The sequence below is a fragment of the Rhinatrema bivittatum genome, chromosome 4 (assembly GCF_901001135.1).
Source record: "Rhinatrema bivittatum chromosome 4, aRhiBiv1.1, whole genome shotgun sequence".
Lineage (NCBI taxonomy): Eukaryota > Metazoa > Chordata > Amphibia > Gymnophiona > Rhinatrematidae > Rhinatrema > Rhinatrema bivittatum.
The window spans coordinates 384488165-384511585 of NC_042618.1; the positions used below are offsets into that span (position 1 = coordinate 384488165).

At 45.7% G+C, this 23421-nt stretch overlaps 1 protein-coding gene across 4 annotated transcripts in view; it reads right to left on the reverse strand.

Moving 5' to 3' along the window:
* The window catches only part of FAM107A (family with sequence similarity 107 member A), a 144239-nt gene that overhangs the window by 14031 nt on the left and 106787 nt on the right, over window positions 1-23421 (reverse strand). For 3 of the 4 annotated variants that reach the window (XR_003856613.1, XM_029600984.1, XM_029600983.1), the window contains exons 4-6: window positions 17654-17745; window positions 16197-16265; window positions 15208-15261 (exon numbers count right to left, since the gene is read on the reverse strand). Coding sequence is in view for 3 of the 4 variants with exons in the window: in XM_029600984.1 (XP_029456844.1) it covers window positions 15208-15261; window positions 16197-16265; window positions 17654-17745 (215 nt within the window). In the remaining variant the exon portion in view is untranslated. Of the gene's footprint in view, window positions 1-15207; window positions 15262-16196; window positions 16266-17653; window positions 17788-23421 lie in introns of those variants that run through there. The other variant, XM_029600986.1, reaches the window with a different exon arrangement.

A 23421-nucleotide genomic window follows, 5' to 3' on the forward strand; every position in this document is an offset into this window, starting at 1 on the left:
GGGGATGGTGGACTTAGCGAAGTACTAAATGAACTTGATGAACTAGGCGATCGCATACAGCTCCACAGATTTGAGGGCAACCACCTACTACTTCCAGCAGCCCTGCTCAGAATTGTTGAAGCAACACTCCCAACAGCGATAGCAACCGCTGGAGAGGGCTGGAAGAAGAAGTATGTTGAGGGCCCACGTGAGCGGGTAGAAGGAGGCCCAATCATTGCAGTTGGAAAGAGCAATAAGTATAGGCCCTGTGGGGTCATTAATAAATTCTCTGAGGTCACAGCATTGCAGCGTCGACTGGGCCCACCCAGTTTCGAGTAGCAGAAGCAGCATTGGCAGGCCCTCCAGGCTAAAAAGAGGAAGAGCAGGAGCAGCCGGCCCAGGTGGCTGAAGAGGGGAGCAGCAGTAGTCAACTTGGGCAGCCAAAGAGAACAGCAGGAGCAGCCAGACCAGGTGGTCAAAGAGAGGAGCCATGTTTGCTCCACAAAGAAGAGAGAGAAGGCCTCCAGATGCTGTAGGAGCCCAAGAAAAAAGCTGCTGCTGCTGCCTCCTGTACCTTCCGGGAAGAGAAGAAAGAGTATATATGTGTATGTGTGTATGAATGTGAGGGAGAGAGAGCATGCTTCAGCATAAGAAAGTATGTGGGGGAGAGAGTGAACATATGTGTGTGTGTGAGCATGTAGAAGAGCGCATGTGGGGGAGAAAGCATATGTGTATGTGTGAGAGAGCATGTAGGAGAGAGAGAGAGAATGTGTATGTGAAAGAGAGAGCATGTGAGTAGGAAAGAGAGCATATATGTGTGTGTGTCTGTGAGAGAGAGAATGTGGGGAGAGAGTTTTGAAATTCTTTTAGTAGTATGATTTTACTATTATTAATGGTTTATATTTCTAGATTTTATTGTTGGATCTTTTATGAGGAATGGTAATGTTTCTGTTTTTCTATTGTTGCACTGTATACAGAGTCTGCCTTGTTGCAGTTTACAGTTCAGTCTTTGCCCATTTCTGTTTATGTTTTATGGTCTCTCTATTCTATATTTAGTGAGGGTCTGACTGGGTTCTGCATATGTGACTAAGATGAAGTATTCTGTTAGTGTGTGGTTTCTCATTAGGGACCTATAGCAGGCTTGTTCTGTTTTCCTGATAGGAGGTGTATTAGTGTTTTAGGGCCTGGTACAATATTTGCAGTGTTGCCTTACTGTTTGATGTTGGGATTTAGTACTGTGTTGATAGGGGACAGCGAAGTCCACACTCCTGAGGTGTTACAATAGGCCTAATACCATTTGGGTTCCAAGTGTCTTTTTTACAGAGTTTTCTGGTTGGCCCCAAAACAGTGCATGTAACTATCACAACAACATGTATATTATGTTGTTTTTTTTAAATCTCAGAATGTCCATTTTCATGCCAAATCTGTTATAGTAAATGTATTATTTTAAATTGTGGCGGTTGGGGAGGGGGGGGCGGGGCCTGTGGAGGAAGGGAACAACAAGATAATTGGTGAACACAGTCCATGTCTATTGCCTTATGAGGCTTACAATATTTTTTATATTTTAATGTTTGTTTTCTGTTCCTTCCTCCTGTGAAATGTTCTTGTCTCAGTATCGGTATGTTAGGCAATCTCTGTAATGTGCTCCGAACATGGTATTTGCATAATTACTATTTTCAAAATCTGGCAGAGAGCAAAAGGGCATTATTAAAACAGGATTTCAACAGACAGTCAAGGACTGGCAATCACGTGCGGCTTTCTTCTGACTCTTTGTTAGCCGGACTCAAGGGCAGATCCTGGGACATGGGCTGAAGCCCAACGAGGGAATAATGAGCCACCATGAATGACTCAATAGTTTCCTAATGCATGGTACCTTCTCCTTTCCAGAAAATGAGCACATTCTTTTATATAAATATTAGATGGCATTTGTTTTTATAATCTCCAAAGTATATACAGCTCTATAGTAAGACATCTTCGGTTGCCGTTTTCAGTCAGCTCCTAAAAGCTGTTTTCATGGCATTTCCATGATGACAGCGCACATCCAGATGTTTTCAGATATGCTCACAGTAACTTTAATGGTGATTCCAGGGTATTCTAAGACACACATTTAATTCAAATGACTGAGTTCCTTTTGGAAAACCCTTTATAAAAATGGAAAGATCTGTGTCTCAATTGCATGATTCCTCTGCCCGGATTTGACCTGCAATCTGTGAATGGATCCCTCTCCCCTGATAGCGTGCCTCGGTGGTAATTTTCTAGGGACCCCCCCCCAAGGTACCAGGTTGGGACTAGAGGCAGCAAGTGCCGGAAGCAGTGTTTTCTGCACATAAGAACATAAGAAAATGCCATACTGGGTCAGACCAAGGGTCCATCAAGCCCAGCATCCTGTTTCCAACAGTGGCCAATCCAGGCCATAAGAACCTGGCAAGTACCCAAAAACTAAGTCTATTCCATGTAACCATTGCTAATGACAGTGGCTATTCTCTAAGTGAACTTAATAGCAGGTAATGGACTTCTCCTCCAAGAACTTATCCAATCCTTTTTTAAACACAGCTATACTAACTGCACTAACCACATTCTTTGGTAACAAATTCCAGAGTTTAATTGTGCGTTGAGTAAAAAAGAACTTTCTCCGATTAGTTTTAAATGTGCCCCATGCTAACTTCATGGAGTGCCCCCTAGTCTTTCTACTATCCGAAAGAGTAAATAACCAATTCACATCTACCCGTTCTAGACCTCTCATGATTTTAAACACCTCTATCATATCCCTCCTCAGTCGTCTTTTCTCCAAGCTGAAAAGTCCTAACCTCTTTAGTCTTTCCTCATAGGGGAGTTGTTCCATTCCCCTTATCATTTTGGTAGCCCTTCTCTGTACCTTCTCCATCGCAATTATATCTTTTTTGAGATGCGGCAACCAGAATTGTACACAGTATTCAAGGTGCGGTCTCACCATGGAGCGATACAGAGGCACCTGGGGCAGATATTCAGAATTACCCCCAGAGGCTGCTCTGGCACAGCACTGTTGGCAAAGGAGCACCGATCCCTCTGGTGGCAGAAGTTCCAACAAATCACACTCTTCTCTCTCCCCTCACCCATTACCCAGCATCTCCTTTCTCTTCCTCACTCCTTCCCCTGCATCCCCCTTTAACCTGCACCCATTCCTTAACTCGCATTCCCCTTCTCTCCCCCACTCACTCCTTGCCCTGCATCCCTTCTCTCTCTCTCACCATTACTCACCAGCACCTCCTAGCAGCTTCCCCCTCTATCCTCCTCACACCCTGCCCAGCAGCAGCAGCAGCCTACTCTCTCCCACTCCCTGCTCAGCAGTCCCTCTCTCCCAACTATTTGCTCAGCAACAGAATTCCCCTCTCCCCTAGAAACCCTTTCCTAGTAGCAGTAGCCTTCTCCCAATTAACTCCTTGCCCAGCACCAGTAGCCTCCTTTGCACCACCCCCCTGCCCAGCAGCAGGAGTCACCTCTCCACCCTTCTCCCCCAACAGCAGCAGCCCCCCTCCTGTCTGCCCAGCGGCAATACCTTCTTTGGCTCTCCCCCTCCTTCTTGCCCCATGAGCAGCAGTAGCCCCCTCCCTCCCTTTCTTTGTCTCTGCTCTCTCCTGTGATCCTCAGGCTACAATGTTATAGATTAGGGATGTGAATCGTTTTAGGACGATTAAAATTATCGTCCGATAATTTTAATATCGTCTTAAACCGTTATGGAACACAATACAATAGAGATTCTAACGATTTATCGTTATAAATCGTTAGAATCGTGAGCCGGCACACTAAAACCCCCTAAAACCCACCCCCGACCCTTTAAATTAAATCCCCCACCCTCCCGAACCCCCCCCAAATGAGTTAAATAACCTGCGGGTCCAGCAGCGGTCCGGAACGGCAGCGGTCCGGAACGGGCTCCTGCTCCTCAATCTTGTTGTCTTCAGCCGGCGCCATTTTGAAAAATGGCGGCGGCCATAGACGAACACGATTGGACGGCAGGAGGTCCTTCCGGACCCCCGCTGGACTTTTGGCAAGTCTCGTGGGGGTCAGGAGGCCCCCCACAAGCTGGCCAAAAGTTCCTGGAGGTCCAGCGGGGGTCAGGGAGCGATTTCCCGCCGCGAATCGTTTTCGTATGGAAAATGGCACCGGCCATACGCGTATGGCCGGCGCCATTTTCCGTACGGAAAATGGCGCCGGCAGGAGATCAACTGCAGGAGGTCGTTCAGCTAGGCGCCGGAACCCTCGCTGAACGACCTCCTGCAGTCGATCTCCTGCCGGCGCCATTTTCCGTACGGAAAATGGCGCCGGCCATACGCGTATGTCCGGCGCCATTTTCCGTACGAAAACGATTCGCGGCGGGAAATCGCTCCCTGACCCCCGCTGGACCTCCAGGAACTTTTGGCCAGCTTGTGGGGGGCCTCCTGACCCCCACGAGACTTGCCAAAAGTCCAGCGGGGGTCCGGAAGGACCTCCTGCCGTCCAATCGTGTTCGTCTATGGCCGCCGCCATTTTTCGCCGCCATTTTGGAAAATGGCGCCGGCTGAAGACAACAAGATTGAGGAGCAGGAGCCCGTTCCGGACCGCTGCCGTTCCGGACCGCCGCTGGACCCGCAGGTTATTTAAGTCATTTGGGGGGGTTCGGGAGGGTGGGGGATTTAATTTAAAGGGTCGGGGGTGGGTTTTAGGGGGTTTTAATGTGCCGGTTTTGCGATTTTTCGATTTTTCGATTTTTCACGATTTTTCACGATTTTTCACGATATTTTACCCCCCCAAACGGCAACAATACGATTCCCTCCCCCTCCCAGCCGAAATCGATCGTTAAGACGATCGAGGACACGATTCACATCCCTATTATAGATCTTTGTGCAGCGGCAGCAACAATAGATGCAGAAAATTAAAATAAAATCAGTACATGGCCTGGGGCAGCCCTTACCCTTCTCACACGAGCTTATTCATTGCAACATCCTGAAGACCTGAGTGGTTAGGAGATTCCAGGACAGGTTTGGGAACCCCTCCCCCCCCCCCCCAATTAATTTCCAGGCCCATAGGCACTCTTGAAATTATAATAATTTAACTTAATCATTATGTTCCCACCACAGCCCTTCCCAGAACAATCCTGTAAAATGACATAATTGGACATCATACTTTTAAATATTCAACTTTGTTTTGTATGTATGTATATATATTCACATACATACAAAAAGAAGTGTGTGTATATGTAGATATGCTGTAGGTAAATCTACAAATATGAACAGGTTGAACCACTAATATGTTATATACTATTTCTAAGAATCTTTATCTATTATTCAGTATCCTTTTGTAAACAATATCCAGATGTCTAACTAGACCCCTGCATGCTAACTGCTATTTCCCTTATTCCCATACAATGAGTAAGAATTAAAATGTGAATTTGAAACATTTCTAATACAGTCCTTATTTATATATGTTAAAATATCCTCAAACAGTCCCAAAACTTAAACAAGTCTTTTATATATATGACAAAATGTCAAGTATTGAATCCAACGCCACCTCAACCTGACAAATCTCTGAAGGCGTACCTCCAAATCTTACTGCGCAGGCCTCCATGTTTCTTCTGCGTGAATAAATATCAAGAAACCATGGAGAAAATCAGAAAACCACAGAAAGAATTAATGCAACACCCAACAAAGGCCCTTTCTTTCACCTAAACAGGTTTCTTCAGGAGTTGTTCATTGTGGTTTTCCTTATTACAAACTGATGTTATCGATTTTCTTCTGCTGCACTCATGCATTACCTAGCTGTTAACATTTTGAACAAATGTACTCTATAAATGAATATTAACAAACCTTTCATATTTTGTGGACATGAATTCTCCACACATATTACTAAAACTAGTCTATGCTATTACATATAAAGGAATACTGTTGCATATAAAGCAAAACTCTTGTTGCCCTTAAACTGATATTGCTAACATTATTATGCAAATAGTGGCAGCAATACTTGCTTTTCTAAAATAACTTTCAGACAGAATTCTAACAGCAATTATCAAGACTCATCAATGTTACTCACCTACATGCATATGTTACACCATAAAGTTCTTATGTACCTGAAGTAGGGAATAGGCATATCCCCCGATTCGCACATTGCCAGTACACCTTTTATCCAGCTAACTAGATAGCCGGATAAGTGACTTATCCGGCTATCTAGCGGCCGCTGAACTTAAGCACATATTTAGAGGCCGCTAGATTGCCGGAGAGGTCCTATTTATCTGACAATCTGTTGGTTGAATATTGGCCCCCTGGATATTGTTTAAGAAATGGATATTGAATAATAAATAAAGATTCTTAGAAATAATATAGAACATATTAGTGGTTCAACCTGTTCATATTTGTTGATATTATCTAGCTAATTGGTATGTTAAATTATTAAGTGCCATTTATTATACACTGTATAGATATAGATATATATTATTTATATGTATATCTAATGTATGTGTGTGTGTATATGTATCATTTAGAAATAAGTTTCAGATATCATATCACAATATCTGATGAATATGTATAGCTTCTGTGATTTTTTGGAGATAGACTACAAAAAAACAGCCCTCTTGGGCTTGTCCCCCACCCCACCCAGTCCCGGCTCTGGCACTTTCCACTCCAGCTATGACTGGGAAAAGAACGCATCTCATACATTTTCTGGGCCAGCCATGGAAGGTTCCCAGTTAGCAGCCTGGTGTGAGATGGCAGAAAATGATCACTGGATCAGCACCTGTCTCAGTGGTACTCCTCCTTCCACCACCTCCCCCCATTGCTGGCTACAGAGCAGCGCTGAGAACGTGAAATCGGTACTCTGGTGGCACATTTCAAACTCCCCACCTGCATGCAAAGTTTGTAGGTACCTTGTGCTTGCCAACTTTGTACCTAATTTTCAAAGGGATAGTATTCATTTACTTGCAGATTGGAGGAATTTCAATAGAAGATAGTGAGCATAAATTTGAAAATCCAATCTACAAATTGTTTTTTTTTCCCCCCCTGTTCTCCATGTGCATCTGGAATATCTCCCCTTGCTCTGGCTTAAAACACAAGCGCTATGGAGGACAGCCCGCATCTTTTAGCCGGACAGAGGGATGGAAGCTTTCAGACAGCCAATGTACCAGGGTAAATCGCTCTCTGCATGGGTGAACGACCCAGAAAATTGACCTCATTATGTCTCAAAGTTGTCTAGCATCCAAATGTTGCTTGGTATCTGAAGGCATGGAATAAAAAACTGTCACTTAGTGATCGATAATTTCAGCAAGGGGCAATGCACCATGACCTTCATGGTAGCTAAATCTCTCCTGCTTTCCTTGGTGGCAGGCACTAGATTTGCTGCTTCGGTGAGTATTGTATAATCTGCTTCTGCAATGGTCATAACAGGTTAAGCCTGTTTCTTAACCTCCATTTGAACATTTCTTTAGCTCTTTCAAAATATGTTTTCTTTGTAATGAGAGATACTCGGGATCTGAACTGTCCACTTATGTAAGGGAAAAAAGAGAACAAATAAGTGAAACAAAGTTTGAGCTGAGCACGTCCTGTTTTATATGCTATAATAACACAGAAGCCTTAAATGAACACTTGGGAATAATGTATTTGATTTTAGGTGTGAATAAACAATTTTGTATCACTGACACGAACTTACAGATACTGCTTTGAAATGAGGAAATAAATGGGGCACATTACATATTTAAAAAACTAAACTACTGAATGGGTTTTCCATTTCATCTGGATTTTTATTTTTAATTGGGATCACCAATGACGGCATAACACTATGTCCATTTCTGGTGAGTACAAATGGAATTTTCAAATTCTAACCAATCTGAGTCTTGGTATTTGTCAGCAAATTGTCACCTTAAAGACATGTAGGGGGTGGGGGTATTTTTAAAAGGTTTAACTGGGTGTTAAAAATTTCACCCTTCTGACTGTCTAAATTTAACTGGCCAAGGAGCCTGTGTACTAACAATGTGTCAGTATGTGCATTACTGCATTTTAGTAAATGTGCTTCTAAATGTGCAAGGTGCATACATTTAGCTGCTTATGAAAAGGGGCAAATGAGAGGTTTGGCTAGGTCGGTGGGATGGGGGATGGGCAGAATTTAGCTGATTAGTGCTGATTTTTAACATTAGCTGGTTACGTTACTCAATGAACTCTGTGTGGAAAAATGCAGCCAGACAAATTTAGGAGAATATTCATTTTCCTAGCATGTAGACAGATGGACTCAGGACCAGTGGGTTTATGCTCCCCTGCAGATGGAGACGGAGCGAGCTGATGTCACAGTATATATATAGCCCTGCAGTGACCCCAGGCTGCCAGTATTCTCCGTCTCCAGCAGATGGTGGACGTGCATCTTTTTGAAAGGAGAAATTTTACATTCTAAATTCTGGAAAAGAAAGCCCCGCTCTCTTGCAGTGATACCTAAAGGTCCTTCACCCAGTTGAGAATTCCTGAGGTGATTTCCACAGTCCCTCAGAGGTGTGCCTTGGTCTGGTAGCTGGGTTTCCCGGCGTTGTCTTAGCTGCTAGTTCAGCTGAAAGACAGCGAGTGCAAGAGACCGAGTGCAGCGGTGAAGGCAGATGCCCTCACCCCCTGCAGCTGAAGACTGACTCTGTACTTCTCCGGTAAGCGCTGAACTCAGGTAAGATTTAAAAAAAAAGAAAAACGTTTCACCCTGATTCAGAGACAGTTAGAGGGGTTTTAGGACTTCCTCTGGTCTCCGTGCTCAGCGTGCCTTACCGACATTTGTTCCTGCTTCTGTTGGATTGAGGAACTGGGCAGCCTGGGGGGTTCAGTGGCCCCTGGTGGGCTAGGCTCCGCACTAAGGCTTTTTTCTTGTATGCTGCGTGGTAGACCACAGTGGCGTTTTTCACGCGCTCCTGTGTACTCTCTACTGCCCTCTACAGGCAGTCAGTATGCACAATGCATCGTCTCTGTGCATGCATTGTGCGCTCAGTTTTTTGGTGCAATTTTACCAGCACAAATTTTTTGGCTGTTCATATGCTTATCTTGGTGCACAAGTTGTGAGTGCGCCTTGCTTTCTTCTGGGTGATTATTTTTTGTGTGTGTTCCCTTTTGAGCACGGGCCATTCACACGCATGTTTACTGTTGTGATGGCACCGGTAAGCAAGAAGCCTAAGCGTCGTCCTATTTGTGTTGCCTGTCATATTAGGGCTTCTCAGCCTGACCTGGCTTCTAACCTGTGTCAGCGCTGCTCAGATGCTCAGGGAGAGTTGTCTTCCTTGGATTTTACTAAGCCTGGATCTTCCCATTCTGATGATGGGTTGGTCATGGCTTGACTAGGGGGATGCCAGATCTTGGTTCTCCATTGACTGGCTCCTCTGCTGGCGAGGGCAGTTCTGTGGGACCAGCTCCAGTTCCTTCTGGGCTTGGTCTGGACCCAATTGCTTTTTCTTGGGTGGAATTTTTTCAACCTTTCTTCAGGCTCAGTCCTCCACTTCCCCCATTCCTGTCCGGCCAGACACTCAGTTGGTGGCTCCTCCCTCTTCCAGTCCTATGCTTAAGCACGGAGCGCACCTCGGTTCCCTGCAGGTGTTCCCGACAGGAATCCGGATGGCACTGATGATGAGGTTGATCCTGATTCCCTGGGAGATGAGGAAATACCTCCAGGGCAGGAACCGTATCAAACTATGTTGCGATTCTTTCATAGAGATGAACTGCCGGCCCTGATTTCCTACACCTTGAAACAGCTGAGTGCCCCTAGTTTGGATTCCATGTCAGAGCCGAAGAAGAATCACATTTTCATTTCCTTCTGTAAAGCCACTTGTTTTTTTCCTGTGATGGATGCCATTCAGGAATTGATTGAGCTGGAATGGGACACCCCAGAGACAAATTTTAAAGTGGGTCGGACATTGGAAGGCCTGTACCCCCGGATCCGGCTGTGAGAGAGCATTTGCGTTTTCCCAAAGTGGATGCACTCTTATGTGCCATCTCTAAGTGGACGACTATCCCCACAGAGGGAGGAGCGGCCTTGAAGGATGTACATGATAGAAGGATTGAGACTATTCTTAAGCAAGCCTTTGAGGCGGTGACGATGAACTTAAGATTGCTTCCTGTTGCACCCTATTGGTGAGATCTTGTCTGCTTCTCTCTCAGGAGGTTGATGAGTCTAGAGGGAATTCCAGAGCTGTTATGGAGCCTGCTGCCACATTTTTAGCAGACGCAGGCTATGATTTGGTCCATACATCAACCTTTCAGTGGACTCAGTCTTTCAGTAGATTTCAGTCCTTTCATCTCCAACAGCCTAAAAGAGGAGTGGGCTAGGGTGGTGGAATTTCCTGAGCTTCCCGAGCTAATGAAGGTTTGCCGACCCACCTTCCAGAACAAGAGATAGGGGGACATCTCTCTCTCTTTTATCGGAGGTGGGTCAAGATCACATCAGACCAGTGGGTCCTGGAGGTGATACAGGAAGGCTATGCACTGGAATTTCACAGTATTCCCCGGGACATGTTCTGGTGTCCCCTTGCAACTCCCTGCAGAAAAAGTAGGCAGTGGAGTTCATGCTTCAAAGGCTGCTCAGGCTGAGGGCTGTGGTTCTGGTACCCACATCTGAAGAAAGTATGGAGCGATATTCCATTTATTTTGTTGTGCCCAAAATGGAGGGCTCCTTTCCTCCCATACTGGATCTCAAGAGGGTCAACCGTCATTTGAAGGTAACTCGTTTTTGCATGGAAACCCTATGCTCTGTGGTAATGGCAGTGCAGTCGGGGTAATTTCTGACCTCCTTGGATCTGTCAGAGGCTTACCTTCATATTCTCATCCGATTGGAACACCAATGCTTTCTACGATTTGTGGTGTTGGGGCACCATTATCAGTTTCGGGCACTGCCCTTTGGTCTAGCCACCGCTCCCAGAACATTTTCCAAGGTTATGGTGGTAGAAGCGGTGGCCTTGCGTAAAGAAGGGATCCTGGTGCATCCGTATTTGGACGACTGGCTGATTTGAGCCAAGTCTCAGGAAGAGAGTCACCTGATGACACACAAGATGATCTCCTTATTGCAGGAGCTCAATTGGGTGGTGATCCTGACCAAGAGCAATCTTCAGCCATCCCAGTCGTTGGAGTATCTGGGAGTCTGGTTCAAACGGGACAGGACAGAGTTTTCCTACCGGAAGTTCGGATCCAGAAATTGATGTCTTAAGTGCATCAGTTGGTGAACACTATACGTCTGACGGTGTGATTCTACCTACAGGTACTTGACTTGATGGCGACTACCCTTGAAGTACTGCCGTGGGCAAGGGCTCATATGTGTCCTCTTCAGCACTCTCTGATATCTTGTTAGAACCTGCAATCTCAGGACTGTGTGGTTTGGCTTCACTTGCCGATGGAAGTCTGCTTCCACCTTCAGTGGTGGTTGCAGGAGGATCATCTGAGAAAGAGTTCCCTTGTCCTCTACAACCCGGTTGGTACTCCTGACAGATGCGAGTCTCCATGGTTTGGGGCTCATTATCTGGAGTTAACGGCCCAAGGGCGTTGGACTGCCGAAGAGTCCCACTGGACCATCAATCGCCCGGAAGCCCGGGTGGTACGGCTGGCATGCTTGCAGTTCAGTCACAGGCTGTGGGATCAAGTGGTTCACGTGATGTTGGGAAGTGTGACCAGAGTGGCCTATATCAATTGCCAGAGAGGAACCAAGAGCCAGCAAGTGTCGCAGGAAATAGACCAGCTTATGGAATGGGTGGAATGTCATTTGCACATGATCTTGGCCTCTCACATTGCAGGAAAAGACATTGTAAGAGCAGACTATCTCAGCAGGGAGAGTCTGGACCCAAGAGAGTGGGTGTTGTCAGCCAATGCATTTTCAGCTGATTGTGGATCGCTGGGGCCTACCGTTCCTAGACCGGCCGGCAACTTCTCGAAATGCGATCCGTTCGAAAGACGGATTGCCTGTTTGTTCTCCATGGCTGGAGTAAGCAGGGCGCTCCGGCTTCGCAGGCTTCCATAGCTCATTGGATTAAGGAGGTAGTCATGACTGCGTATGTGGATGCTGAAAAGCCGTTACCTACTCAGGCTACAGCTCATTTTACTAGGGCTCAGGCAGTGTCATGGGTGGAGGTTAGTTTGTTGTCTCCTGTCGATATCTGCTGAACTGTGATGTGGTCCTCCTTACACATTTTTTCCAGGTTTTATCGTAAGGATGTGCATCCCCGGAAAGATGCAGGCTTTGCATGTGTGGTGTTGACTGGACCACGAGCAGCCTCCTACCCTGTTCAGGAGTAGCTTTGGTACATCTCACTGGTCCTGAGGCCATCTGTCGACACTAGTGGTTCTCAACCTTTTTCCCATCGTGACACACCTGACAGGCCACGCTCACATGTGTGACACACTGCTCATTACAATTCACAGCGGAAATAAAAAGTAAAGGTCCGGTAATTATTTTTATTGTTTAAAATGACACAAGGAAAAGATATGTATTCTGCTGAACAGAAATTACATAAATAGTAAATATCCCACACCAAAACAGCACCAATTTCCAGCACTTAAACAGTATCCACCTTACCTAAGAAAAGACAACACTGAAAATGTTTCACCAGGCCTTAAGACACCAATACATCTCCTATTAGGAAAACGGACCAAGTCAGGTTGCTATAGAGCCCTACACAGAAACTACACGCCAGCAGAAAACCTCACCTGAATCACATGTGCTGACCCTCACCTAACAAAGAATAAAGAGACCAAAACGCATAACTAGAAGCATGCAGACAAAAACTGAATTGGAAACTGCAACAAGCCAGAGTCTCTGTATGCAATGTAATAAAGGAAAAAAGAAACATCACCCATCCTTATAAAACAAATCAAGAAATATAAAATCAGTAGCAATAAAACCATACTAACAAAAAGAACAGATTATTTCGAAACAGCTGATGAGTGGAATATCCAATAATTAAAAACTCATAAAAAATTTCTAGATACCAATAAAATATTTCAAAATAGCAGACACAAAGACTCAGTAATGAAAAATAAGGATACAAAATGTTTTTTGCTCTGCATACCTGGGAACATTTGATATCCAGGTGTCCTTAGATTGTTTTGAATTAGCAGGAGGAGGGGTGGTTTGCTTGGAACTTTCTCCTCTCTCTCAGTCACATACCAGTGCTCTCTCTCACACTGGCTCTCAATTACACACATGCTCTGAGTCATTCACATATACACATGCTTTTTCTCTCACTTATATAGGCTCTTAATTACACATTTACACACATGCTGTCTATCTTTTCACTCTTACACACACAGGCTTTCAATCACACACACACATACTGTCTTTTTCTCTCGCACACAGACTCTCATTCACATGCTTACACATATGCCCTCTTTCTTTCTTTCATTTACACACAGGCTCTCAATCACATACTCACATGCTCCCTCACCTAAACCAGCTCTCAATCACACACAGACAAACATGCTCTCTCCCTTACTTATACGCACAGGCTCTTAACCATACATACACATGATCTCTCTCACACACAAAGGATCTCAATCATACACACATACTCTTTCATACAAACAGGTTTTCAATCACAAACTTACACATACAGATTCCCAATCGTAAACTTACATTCATGCTCTCTCTCTCACAGGCAGGCTCTCAAACACAGACATACTCTCTTTCACATATACAGGCTCTCAATCATTCACATACATGCTATCTCATTCACACACATACACACACACAGGATCTCAAACACACATGCTTGCTTGCTCATTCACTCTCTCTCCTTCCCTCCCTCCCCGGAACTAGCGGCAGCATCAGCCTCCTCCCAACCCTACCTCCTTCATTTTCAGCCCTCACGCAGAGAAAGGAGTCCCATCAGCCGCGGGGGTTGATGCTCTTCATTTTTCTGCGCGCCTCGCTTCTGTTCTTCGGGCTGACGCTGCCTGCACTAGCATGGTCTCTTCTTCCCACGCACGCACCTGCTGCTCACCACTTCCTCTTCCGGGCCGCGGGGGTGGGGGTGGGGCAGGAAGAAGAGACCATGCTGGTGCTGCTGGCTGCAGCTGTTCTGCCGCGTTCCGCCCGGGCTGACAGCATTTTAAGCCCGGACGGAGGAGGACTGGGGAGCAGCTGGGTCAGTGGAGGACTGGGAAGTGTGGCGACACACCTGCGTGTTATTGGCGACACACTGGTGTGTCGCAACACACCGGTTGAGAACCATTGGTCTACATGCTAGGAAATGGAGAAATTACTTACCTTATAATTTCATTTTCCTTAGTGTAGATAGATGGACTCAGCTTCCTGTACTTGGCTGCCGCATGAGTGTGTCAATAGTCCTTCTGTGAGGCTCTGGATCCCAAGGGATTACTGGTAAGTGTTCATCCAGTCCCTAGCTTGGGGTACCTAGAATCTTACATGAGTTCAGTGTTTATTGTTGGTTGAGTACAGTTCTGGTTAGCTGTTTTTAATCAAGTTTTTAATCGAGTTTTTTGCTAGTCTGTCCACAGTTGCTTTTGAAGAGAATATTGGCAGGCTGGGGTCACTGCAGGGCTATATATACTGTGACATCAGCTTGCTCAGTCTCCATCTGCTGGCAGGGAAGCATAAACCCACTGGTCCTGAGTCCCTCTATCTACATTAAGGAAAATGAAATTATCAGGTAAGTAATTTCTCTACTTAATAGCTAACCAGTTAGGTTCAGCTGAAAATATGGCTATAATAACCAGGTAAAATTACTCAGTTAATTTTGAAAATGAACCTGGTAGCATATACAGATGTACTATGAAGTAATATTCCTAGTGATGAACAATCTGTTAACCATTACATAAGACATCATTCTCTAAATACTTTTTAATGCATCACTGTTCAGTGCTATAAGAAAGGATTTGTTTTGCCAGTATAAATGAGTATTGTGGGATATTTTTGTGCATGTGAATATTTAAAGTCAATTTGGAAAACATTCCTGAGCTGGCAAAATTTGCCTGGGTCATATTTGATATGAAACGGATCACATAGCCCAGCTTAGCAATACATGCAGCCATCCAAAAATAGCACCAGCTGTCAGTGAGCATGCACTGCAGCCCAACTTAATTATCAGGTTAGTGTGCAAAGAAACTATGGGCAAGCAGAAGGAGCCCTTTTTGGTACTAAAAATAGGACATTTGAGGGTTCCTGAAAAGGAGATTAGCTTATGCATGGATGAGGTAAAACAGGTTCTCTGGCACTTGTGTCCTCCCTCCTTCCAAAAAGTTTAAAAACATAGAAATAAATAAGGACCTGAGATGACATAGCCGACTCAGAAGCTGAATCCATCCTTTTAATGAACTGGCTCTGTAATAATTGAAATGGTAAAAAGAAATTAATTACTATTGTAAAATATATATACTGTACATGTAGTAAAGATAGTTTTGACATTGTTAGTTGTATCTACCACTTAAATTTCTATGAGAGTGATGTATCAAAGTGCGAAGGGGGTTCACAAAATCAATAGCATGCACAAAAACTCCAAATAGCTATTTTTCTTTTGTGAACCTCTTTGTAAAACTTAAACAAAATCACTAATGAGTTGATAAATCAATCAAATAAGCTCATTAGTGATTTCACAGAAGTTGGACTTTGGGTGGAAAATCATGCGATTAAGTGATTTTCTGTAAATTATATAGCTGAGGGAGGTGTAGTTCTTTAATTTTTTTATGCAGAAGTCACAGAAGAAGTATTTGCATATTATGCAAATAGCCCAGTACCACAAGAAAAACATCTCATGGTATTGGGTCATTCCCGCGGGTGGGTGCAATGTGCCCAACTTTATAATTTTCTAGGGTACACCAATAGTAAAACCTCCTGCATTCTCAGAATGTAAGAGTTTGGGCCTAATTAAGCATAATTGTTTAGGCATTCTAGTATAAGAATGCCTTATAGGGAGATAATGCCCTTCTAGCTCTCTGTGACCCAGGCAAACCAACGGGAAGACTTTGGTGTGATTTGGGTGTGCAGTGTGGTAGTTACAATGGCCAAGTTTCACCCTGGTTGGGTAGACACTGCCTGATCTACAAGAACACCTCTCCCACACTTGTATACTCATAAGGGAGTAAACCTTTTGTACTTGCTTAAATTCCTATAAACATACTAATAAGTTCTGGGTCTATTTTTTTTAATCTGGAGTTTACATTTTACAAAAGAAACTCCTAAAATGGCTAATGCAGAAATGCTGTTATCTCAGTTTTTCTATGTAAAATGATAAACAGAGATCAGAATTAAAAATATACCTTATGCTTCCCAGGAAAGCTAATGCGTTGTAATAAAGTTCTGAAAAGGTAAAAATGCAAGAACTCTTCCTTCAGAAAGAGAAAAAAAGGCATTTATTAGTTTGTTCAGATTTGTATTGCTTTGTATTGCTTTAGGAAATATTTATATCACACTAGACTGGCACATAGCTACTGTAATTTTCTGCATACATTTAAAAATAATGTCTCAGTTCATCATACATTTTTGCTACATTTAATGCTAAAATAATAGCCACAAAATATCTGATCAGCTTTTTTGAATGTTTGACCAAAGTAGATGATCAAGGGATGGCAGTAGGGCTTTAGACACTGTCCCACATAGGAGGCTCATAAAAAAGCTGAGCAGCCTAGTGGCGGACCCCAAGGTGGTAAACTGGTTTATAGCAACTGACAGCCAACTGAGGGTAATGGTAAATGGAGTTCACTGCAATGAAAGGGAGATTACAGTGGAAAATCTCAGAGATCAAACTTGGGTCCAATTTAATTCAATATTTTCATAAGTGATTTAGCAGAGGTGCTAGAAGGAAAGGTTTGTCTTTGTGAAGATAATACCAGGACCTGTAACAGAGTGGATACTAGGCTTTGATAGTGGCCAAAAGTACTTTTTAGTATGTTACGCGCGTAACCCCCGAAAAGCTGTCCCTGTGCGTGCCGAGCCTATCTTGCATAGGCTCGGCGGTGCGCACAAGCCCCAGGACGCGCTTTTGTCCTGGGGCTTTGAAAAAGGGGTGTTCTGGGGGTGGGGCGCCAGCCCGGGGGCGTTGTTCCAATCAGCCCGCTGGCGCGCGCAAGTTACACCTGCCTTGGTTTTATAACATGCACACGCATAGGCTCAGCGGCGCCGCAAGCCCCAGGATGCGCGTAAGTCCCGGGGCTTTCCTGGGGGGGGTGTCGGGGGCGTGTCGTGGCTGGCACGTCATCGGGGGCGTTACGGGGGCGGGGCCGTGGGCATGGTTCCGGCCCAGGGGCGTTACGGGGGTGTGGCCGTGGCCTCTGGACCAGCCCCTGGAGTGGAACATGGCGCGCCGGCAGCCGGCCGGTGCGTGCAAGTTACCCCTGCCTCAGACAGGCATAACTTGTAAAATAAATGTAGGGGGGAATTAGGGCTGGGGGGTGGGTTAGATAGGGGAATGGAGGGGAAGATGGGGGGGCCGGAAGGAAAGCTCCCTCCGAGGCCGCTCCGATTTCGGTGCAGCCTCGGAGGGAATGGAGGATGGCTGCGTGGCTTGGCGCGTGCAGGCTGCCAATTTTGCGCAGCCTTGCGCGCGCCACCCCTGTATTTTATAAAATGCACGTGGCAGCACGCACATGTTATAAAATTGGGAGTAGATTTGTTTGCGCTGGGTTGCGCGAACAAATCTACTCCCGCGTGCACCTTTTAAAATCTACCCCTTAATCTTTAGATAACCAGACCCTTAATCTTTAGAGAGATTACTAACCCCCAAACTTCGATCATCAGGTGTATCACTGTCTTCTTCAAGGGCACATCTTCCACCAGTGCAAGCTTCATCTTCATCACGTTTCCTGCGGACTTCAGTCAAGAATTCAGATGCATCAGGCTGTTTCATGAATGCTACAAGGGCATATCAGTGGAATGTTATAGCACTAATTTATCAAGATATGAATTACTGGTGTAGCTTGCAGTCAAACATCCGATCACACCATTCCCCCAAAAAGCCTTCACTGGACCCTACTTACCTTACTGGTTACTGTTCATGCCCCTCCTCTCTTTTGTTTGCAAACTAATTGAATAGGCTGTTCTCATCTGCTATCTTGACTTCCTTTCATCTTTATTTTTGCCCCAGTCTGGCTTTCTCCCTCTACATTTCACAGAAACCGCTCTTGCCAAAGTTTCTAGTGACCTATTTATAGTCAAGGCCAAGGGTCTCTACTCACTCTTCATGTTCTTTGACCTATCTGTTACTTTTGACATCACTTATCATAGCGACTCCTTGACATACTATATTCAATTGGATTTCAGGACTCTGTTCTGTCAGTACTGTAGGCTTGGTTAGCATGAGTAGGCCCAATGATTTTCTGAATAATATTGTACTGTAATTGATCCTTCTCAGATTCATTGACTCCTGTCTTAGTGGGAGATAGTGGTTTGTTTGATAAGATCTAAATTTCTAAAAGAACTATCTCTATGTTAAAAGGCTTACAATAGAAACAAAAGATACAAATTGACCTAATTACAGGCCTTTGTATAACAAAGATAGAAACTATCAAGAACCATCACTAAACAAGAAGGCAGATACTAACTTGATTTACATGCTTTTAACTTTTTGATGCTCGCTAAGTTTTCTCATGATTACATAAAGAGTCATTTCAGACTATTAAAAAGGACATTCACATACAGACACAGACTGTCTCATCACACCTTCCCTCTTTCTCTGTAACAGCTGCAAGTTCTTTGTAATATAAACTTGTAAAAAGCTTATATATCTCATATAAAATATTCTTATTATGCAAATACCTACCTTTCAGGCCAATACAGTAAAGTGCGGCCACGGTTACCCTGTTTTTAACCCGCTTTGGACGCACATTTTGGACGCGTATGGCTAACCTGCGATTCAGTATCCGGTTTTACGCGTCCTTACCGCTTACTGAAACGGACGCGTATCCGTCTCCGCCCGCCGCATGTATATGATATGTTAATGATCCATTTAGCTATTCCCTCCGATACAGTGACGTGCGCCCAGATTATCGCCTTTTTAACCAGCTATTTTGCCGCGTCTTTAACCTGCAAATTTACCGCCTACCCTGACCCTGGTGTTAGTGGGGTGTTCAGTCAGCTTCCCGCTGCCTTGAGCTGTATCTTCGCCCCCCCCCTGGATCTCCCTCCTTCAATCCTTCTCTGCACAAAAGTCATTTAAAACATGTTCCTTTCACTCTAGTGCCGGGCAGCTGGGAAGGCCCGATCTGGGCCTGCTTGCCCTGCAACCGCAGGCATAGAATCAGAGTTCTAATTCACGGTGCCCTGCAGCTGGGGGAGTCAGGGAGGGGGGTTAACCATTTCCTTTCCGCGGGGACGCCCTAAAGAGGCAGGTGACAACCCCCTGCTGCGCCAGCTTTCCGGAAAGTTCACCCTGCGAGGAGAAGGGAACTAGAGACCCCGAAAGCCTTCCCTTCTTCTCCTCCCCGAGCGTGGCGGAGCAGTTTAGCAGGGAGGTCGCGGCGTCCATTCATGGACCTTCCCGCTGCCTTGAGCACCGGCTGGACGCTCAAGCCGGACGTCCGATGTTGCGGCTTGGGTGTCCAGCCGGGCGCGCAAGGCAGCGGGAGGTCGTGGTGTCCATTCATGGACCTTCCTGCTGCCTTGAGCGCCCGGCTGGACGCCCAAGCCATGAACGGATGCCGCGACTTCCCGCGACCTCCCGCTGCCTTGAGCGCCCAGCTGGATGCCCAAGCTGTGACCTCGGATGTCCGGCTTGGGTGTCCAGCCGGGCGCTCAAGGCAGCGGGAGGTCGCGGCGTCCGAGGAGCCAGCAGGGTGGCATTTCCGTGGCCATGTGTGGCGGTGGGGGTGGGTGTGGGCCACGGAGGTCTTGGGGCTTCCAAAAGGAGGGCGTCCAATAGGGAGGGAATCACTGCCTGGGAGGCACTTGGGTCACACTAACCTTTGGGATCTGGGATCTCCTTCTCCCGTCTTCCCCACCTGGAGATGGCTCCCGACCTGCGAGAGACTGAAGGCAGAGCCCGAGCTCGTAAGTAAAGTCTCTCTCTCTCACTCACACACACACACACATGAGGAAGAGTTAACAAATAAGAGCTAATGGGAAAGGAAAGCCAGGGGTCTGCATTTGCCTCCTGTGCAGAGCTGTAGATTCACTGTCTGGAGAGATTTCAGAGGAAGTGGCAGTTTGGTAAAGGACATCAGCAATACATGGAGGAACGATGTTATTCCATGAGAGTCACGGCGTCCGTTCATGGACCTTCCCGCTGCCTTGAGTGCCCGGCTGGACGTCCAAGCCAGACGTCCAAGGTCGCGGCTTGGACATCCAGCCGGGTGCTCAAGGCAGCGGGGTCCGTAGAAAAGAACTTACCTGGTGGAATGACATTTGAAATGACATTTGAAATGACATTTGAAATGACAGGTACCAGCGCACCCTGGATACTGTATAGGCGCTGTATACTGTAAGATGGATTGCGCACGCCTACCGCTTCATTGACACGCTTTGGACGCCACTTGGATTTGCGTCTAATTTGAATACTGAATCGAGTGGTATGTGAACCAAAATATGTGCGCGGCAAACGAGGGCGCGCCTGGCACTACCGCACTCTTTCTTACGCGTCCTTACTGTATCGGCCTGTTTGTGTTTATATTCTACTATCCTCTGCAACTGGGAAAGTGAACTCAGGGTCTGCAGTATTACTACTATTACCTGTTCTATGATGGTTTTCTTCTTATTTCTCACATCATACATTTACAGTTTCCTCTCGTGGTTCTTCCTCCACCGCTGTTTCACTAGAGGTCGGTATGCCTTAAAGTTCTGTCCTGGGCCCTCTTCTCTTTTCTCTCTATAATTCTTCCCTTGGTGCTCTGTTTTCTCCTCATGGCTTTCAGTCAGTGGCGTGCGGTCAGGGCCTTCAAGGGATTCAGTGAATCCCTGGCCCTGACCAATTTCCTTTATTTAATTTTTTTTTTCTTTTTTTTTCTCAAAGTTGGGCAGGGATTAACCAAATCCGTGCCTGAGCCAATGCTACACTCAACAGGAGTTGCGTATAGTGAACATCATTTCCTGCTGTTGCAGAGACGATGTTGCAGCTTATCGCGAGACTGGCCCCGTGGCAACAGGAGTTCACTTTACATCAACGTGACTACCACGTTCCATGCCACCTATGAAGAACCTGTGATCTGGAAGGCTGCCACCGCTGAGCCCATCCTGCAGCAAAGAAGACATGACACCTTGCAACCCGGTGGCCGTCAGCAGAGGCCATCCCATTGATGGCTGAAAATGAATCCCGGCAGTCCACTATAGGGAGGCTGAATAAGTGAGGACCTGTGAAATAGTAGCATGGCAAAGAGAGGGGGAGTCCCTGTGTGAGTGAGTGAAAGCGAGAATATATCTGAGAGCGAGCAAGCCACTGAAAGTGAGTGCCTGTGTGTGTGTGTGTGTGTGTGTGTGTGTAGAGAGCCACTGAATGTGAGAGTACCTGAGTATGAATATGAGAGGGCCTGAGTATGTGTGTATGTGTGAGCCAGAGACAATGAATGTGAGAGAGTGCTAGTGTCTGCGTCTGTTTGTATGTGTGTGTGTGTGTGTGTGTGTGTGTGTATGTATGTGCAGAGAGCCACTGAATGTGAATGCCAGTGTGTGTGTGTGTGTGTGTGCATATGCAGAGAGCCAATGAATGTGAGTGCCAGTGCCTGTGTTGTGAGTGTGTGTGCATAGAGAGCCACTAAATGTGAGAAAATGCCCAAGTATGTGTGTGTGTGTATGAGAGAGAGAAAGAGCCACTGAGTGTGAGAAAATGACTTTTTTGTTTGAGAGTGCCTGTGTGTGTAAAAGCCAGAGTGTAAGAGTGCCTTTTTGTATGTGAGGGAAAGAAAGGCAAAGTGTGAGAGAGAGAATGTGTGTGAGTGTGTGTGTGAGGGAGACAGCCACTGAATGTGAGAGTGCCTGTATCTGTGCTTGAATGTATGAGTGTGTGCAGAGAGCTACTGAATATGTGAGAATGCCTGAGTATGTGTGTGTTTGAGGGATAAAGAGCCATTGAATGTGAGAAAGTGCTTAAGTATGTGTGTGTTTGTGTGGAGAGAGCCATTGAATATAAGAGAGTGCCTGAATATGTATGTTTGTGTTTGTGAGGGAGTGGGAGCCACTGATTGTGAGAGAGTCCCTTTTTTGTGTGATAGTGCCTGTGTGTGTAAAAGCCAGAGAGTAAGAGTGCCCTTTTGTATGTGAGGGAGAGAGAGACAGTGTGAGAGAGAGAATGTGTGTGTGTGTGTGTGTGAGGGAGACAGCCTCTGAATGTGAGAGTGCCTGTGCCTGTGCTTGTATGTATGGGTGTGTGCAGAGAGCTACTGAATATGAGAGAATGCCTGAGTATGTGTGTGTGTGTGTGTGTGTGTGTATGAGTGTATGTGTGTGAGGGAGAAAGAGCCATTGAATGTGAGAAAGTGCCTAAGTATGTGTGTGTGTGGAGAGAGCCATTGCATATAAGATAATACATGAGTATGTATGTGTGTGTTTATGAGGGAAAGAGAGACACTGTGTGTGAAAGTGTGCCTGGGGGGAGAGACAGAGAGCCACTGAGTATGAGTGTGTGTATGTGTGAGGGAGAGAGAGCCACTGAGTGGGAGAAAGTGGGGGGCGTGAGAGAGCCACTGAGTATGAGAGAGTACTTTGGCGTGTGGAAGGGAGAGAAAGCCACTGAGTGTGAGTGTGTGTGATTATATGTGAGGGAGAGAGACTCACTGAGTGGGAGAGCATGCCTGTGTGTGTAAGAGCTAGAGTGTGAGAGAGTGTCTGTGTGTGAGGGAGACAGAGGCACTGAGTTTAAGGGACTGCCTGTGTGTATATGAGAGAGAGTCACTGAATGTGAGATTGCCTGTGTGTGTGCGTATAAAAAGGGGAGAGAGCCACTGTGTGAGAGCATGCCTTTGTGTGAATGTGCGAGAAGAAGAGAGAGCCACTGAGTATGAGAGAGGGCCTTTGTATGTGTGATGGACAGCCATTGAGTTTGAGAGATTGCCTTTGTATGTGTGAGGCACAGAGAGCCATTAAGTGTGAGAAGTTTACTATAATGTAATTATATATTCATGGCTTTCTGAGTGCCAAGCCCACACCCAATGCATATTTCAAAAAGTCTAATGCCATATAAGTCCCAACTGTCTTTTGTATGTTGGGGAAAAGGGACAGAGGGCATGAGACTGCTGAAGGGTTGGTGAGTGGGGTGTAGGAGGATACAAGAGAACGGAGGAAGCAAAATTGTTAGTGAGTTGGGAGGGAGCAGAGAGATGGAAGTGGAAAGGAGGCTGAGAGAGCGAGACTGAATCCCCCAGCTATAAATGTCACTGCATGCCACTACTTTCAGTACCATTTCTATGCTGATGACTCCCAGATCTACCTACCTGTACAAGAAATCTCACCAAGAGCACAGTCCCACATTTCAGCCTGCTTGTTAAAAGATGTAACTTCTTTTCTTTCCCCCCAAAACCTTCTTCCCCTCTTTTTTCTGTCTCTGTGAATGGCATGCTCATA